At 46.7% G+C, this 2,464-nt stretch overlaps 1 protein-coding gene across 1 annotated transcript; it reads right to left on the reverse strand.

Annotated features, from left to right (window-relative positions):
- Positions 1–103: 103 nt before the first annotated feature.
- On the reverse strand, positions 104–1,529 carry Pmar_PMAR002626 (conserved hypothetical protein; the record flags this gene model as incomplete). The annotated part of the gene is made up of 1 exon (XM_002768827.1): positions 104–1,529. A coding segment is annotated over one exon (1,426 nt), but the record flags the coding sequence as incomplete, so codon positions are not given.
- Positions 1,530–2,464: the final 935 nt, after the last annotated feature.

Here is a 2,464-nt window from a genome sequence, read left to right on the forward strand (position 1 = left end):
ATAATCACATAAAGTTTACCGAGTGTGAAGCGCAGAATACTAGGCTCAATAATAACACCCGAACCATTCAAGGGGTCCATGGGAATCCACGCGCCTCCCTGACCTGTGAACCGAGCAATCTGCCCAGTAGCCTTTTCGGTAACATATAGAATATTCGAGTGTTGATAAAAGGTGACTCCAGTATACTCCTTGGAAGGATCCGCCTGAGCTATTATACGATAAGCATTGTTGTTCTTCGGGTAAAAAAAAACACCAACGTCACCCTCGCTGATGCCAAACACGAACATATCGTTGCCCGAAGCCTCGATATTAGAAATAGTCTTCTCGGCAACAGGTAGCCATTGGTTGCATTGGAGTCTCCAAAGCATACGGATACCATCATCACTAGAGTAACCAGCTAGGTACCATGCACCATAGTCAGTGAAACTGAAGGACTCGGTAGTTATTTGGCCCGCCGGGAGGAGGTTAGGGAACGTCGTCCTATCAGCAACGCAGAAGTCACCCGAACACTGGCCAGATGAAGAGGATGTAGTAGTTCTAGTCACAGGACCACCAGTTGAAACAGTAGTAGTGCTAGTCACAGGACCACTAGTTGAGGCAGTAGTAGTGCTAGTGATAGGACCACTAGTTGAGACAGTAGTAGTGCTAGTCACAGGACCACTAGTTGAGACAGTAGTAGTGCTAGTCACAGGACCACTAGTTGAGGCAGTAGTAGTGCTAGTGGCAGGATCACTAGTTGAGACAGTAGTAGTGCTAGTCATAGGACCACTAGTTGAGACAGTAGTAGTGCTAGTCGCAGGACCGCTAGTTGAGACAGTAGTAGTGCTAGTCACAGGACCACTAGTTGAGGCAGTAGTAGTGCTAGTCACAGGACCACTAGTTGAGACAGTAGCAGTGCTAGTCACAGGACCACTAGTTGAGGCAACAGTAGTAGTGCTAGTCACAGGACCACTAGTTGAGGCAGTAGTAGTGCTAGTCACAGGACCACTAGTTGAGACAGTAGCAGTGCTAGTCGCAGGACCGTTAGTTGAAACCGTAGTAGTGCTAGTCACAGGACCACTAGTTGAGGCAACAGTAGTAGTGCTAGTCACAGGACCACTAGTTGAGGTAGTAGTAGTGCTAGTCACAGGACCACTAGTTGAAACAGTAGTAGTGCTAGTAATAATCACATAAAGTTTACCGAGTGTGAAGCGCAGAATACTAGGCTCAATAATAACACCCGAACCATTCAAGGGGTCCATGGGAATCCACGCGCCTCCCTGACCTGTGAACCGAGCAATCTGCCCAGTAGCCTTTTCGGTAACATATAGAATATTCGAGTGTTGATAAAAGGTGACTCCAGTATACTCCTTGGAAGGATCCGCCTGAGCTATTATACGATAAGCATTGTTGTTCTTCGGGTAAAAAAAAACACCAACGTCACCCTCGCTGATGCCAAACACGAACATATCGTTGCCCGAAGCCTCGATATTAGAAATAGTCTTCTCGGCAACAGGTAGCCATTGGTTGCATTGGAGTCTCCAAAGCATACGGATACCATCATCACTAGAGTAACCAGCTAGGTACCATGCACCATAGTCAATGAAACTGAAGGACTCGGTAGTTATTTGGCCCACCGGGAGGAGGTTAGGGAACGCCGTCCTATCAGCAACGCAGAAGTCACCCGAACACTGGCCAGATGAAGAGGATGTAGTAGTGCTAGTCACAGTATCACTAGTTGAGGCAGTAGTAGTGCTAGTCACAGGACCACTAGTTGAAACAGTAGTAGCGCTAGTCACAGGACCACTAGTTGAGGCAACAGTAGTAGTGCTAGTCACAGGACCACTAGTTGAGACAGTAGCAGTGCTAGTCGCAGGACCGTTAGTTGAAACCGTAGTAGTGCTAGTCACAGGACCACTAGTTGAGGCAACAGTAGTAGTGCTAGTCACAGGACCACTAGTTGAAACAGTAGTAGCGCTAGTCACAGGACCACTAGTTGAGGCAGTAGTAGTGCTAGTGACAGGACCACTAGTTGAGGCAGTAGTAGTGCTAGTCACAGGACCACTAGTTGAAACAGTAGTAGCGCTAGTCACAGGACCACTAGTTGAGGCAGTAGTAGTGCTAGTGACAGGACCACTAGTTGAGGCAGTAGTAGTGCTAGTCACAGGACCACTAGTTGAGACAGTAGTAGTGCTAGTAATAATCACATAAAGTTTACCGAGTGTGAAGCGCAGAATAGTAGGCTCAATAATAACACCCGAAGATAATCCTACCACGCGAAGTGGGGATCATCATCAAACTGGTGTATATATACATAGATAATCCTACCACGCGAAGTGGGGATCATCATCAAACTGGTGTATATATACATAGATAATCCTACCACGCGAAGTGGGGATCATCATCAAACTGATGTATATATACATAGATAATCCTACCACGCGAAGTGGGGATCATCATCGAATTGGTGTACATATATAGATAA

The sequence above is a fragment of the Perkinsus marinus genome (genome assembly GCF_000006405.1).
Source record: "Perkinsus marinus ATCC 50983 genomic scaffold scf_1104296967096, whole genome shotgun sequence".
In the NCBI taxonomy this organism is placed as follows: Eukaryota; Perkinsozoa; order Perkinsida; family Perkinsidae; genus Perkinsus; species Perkinsus marinus.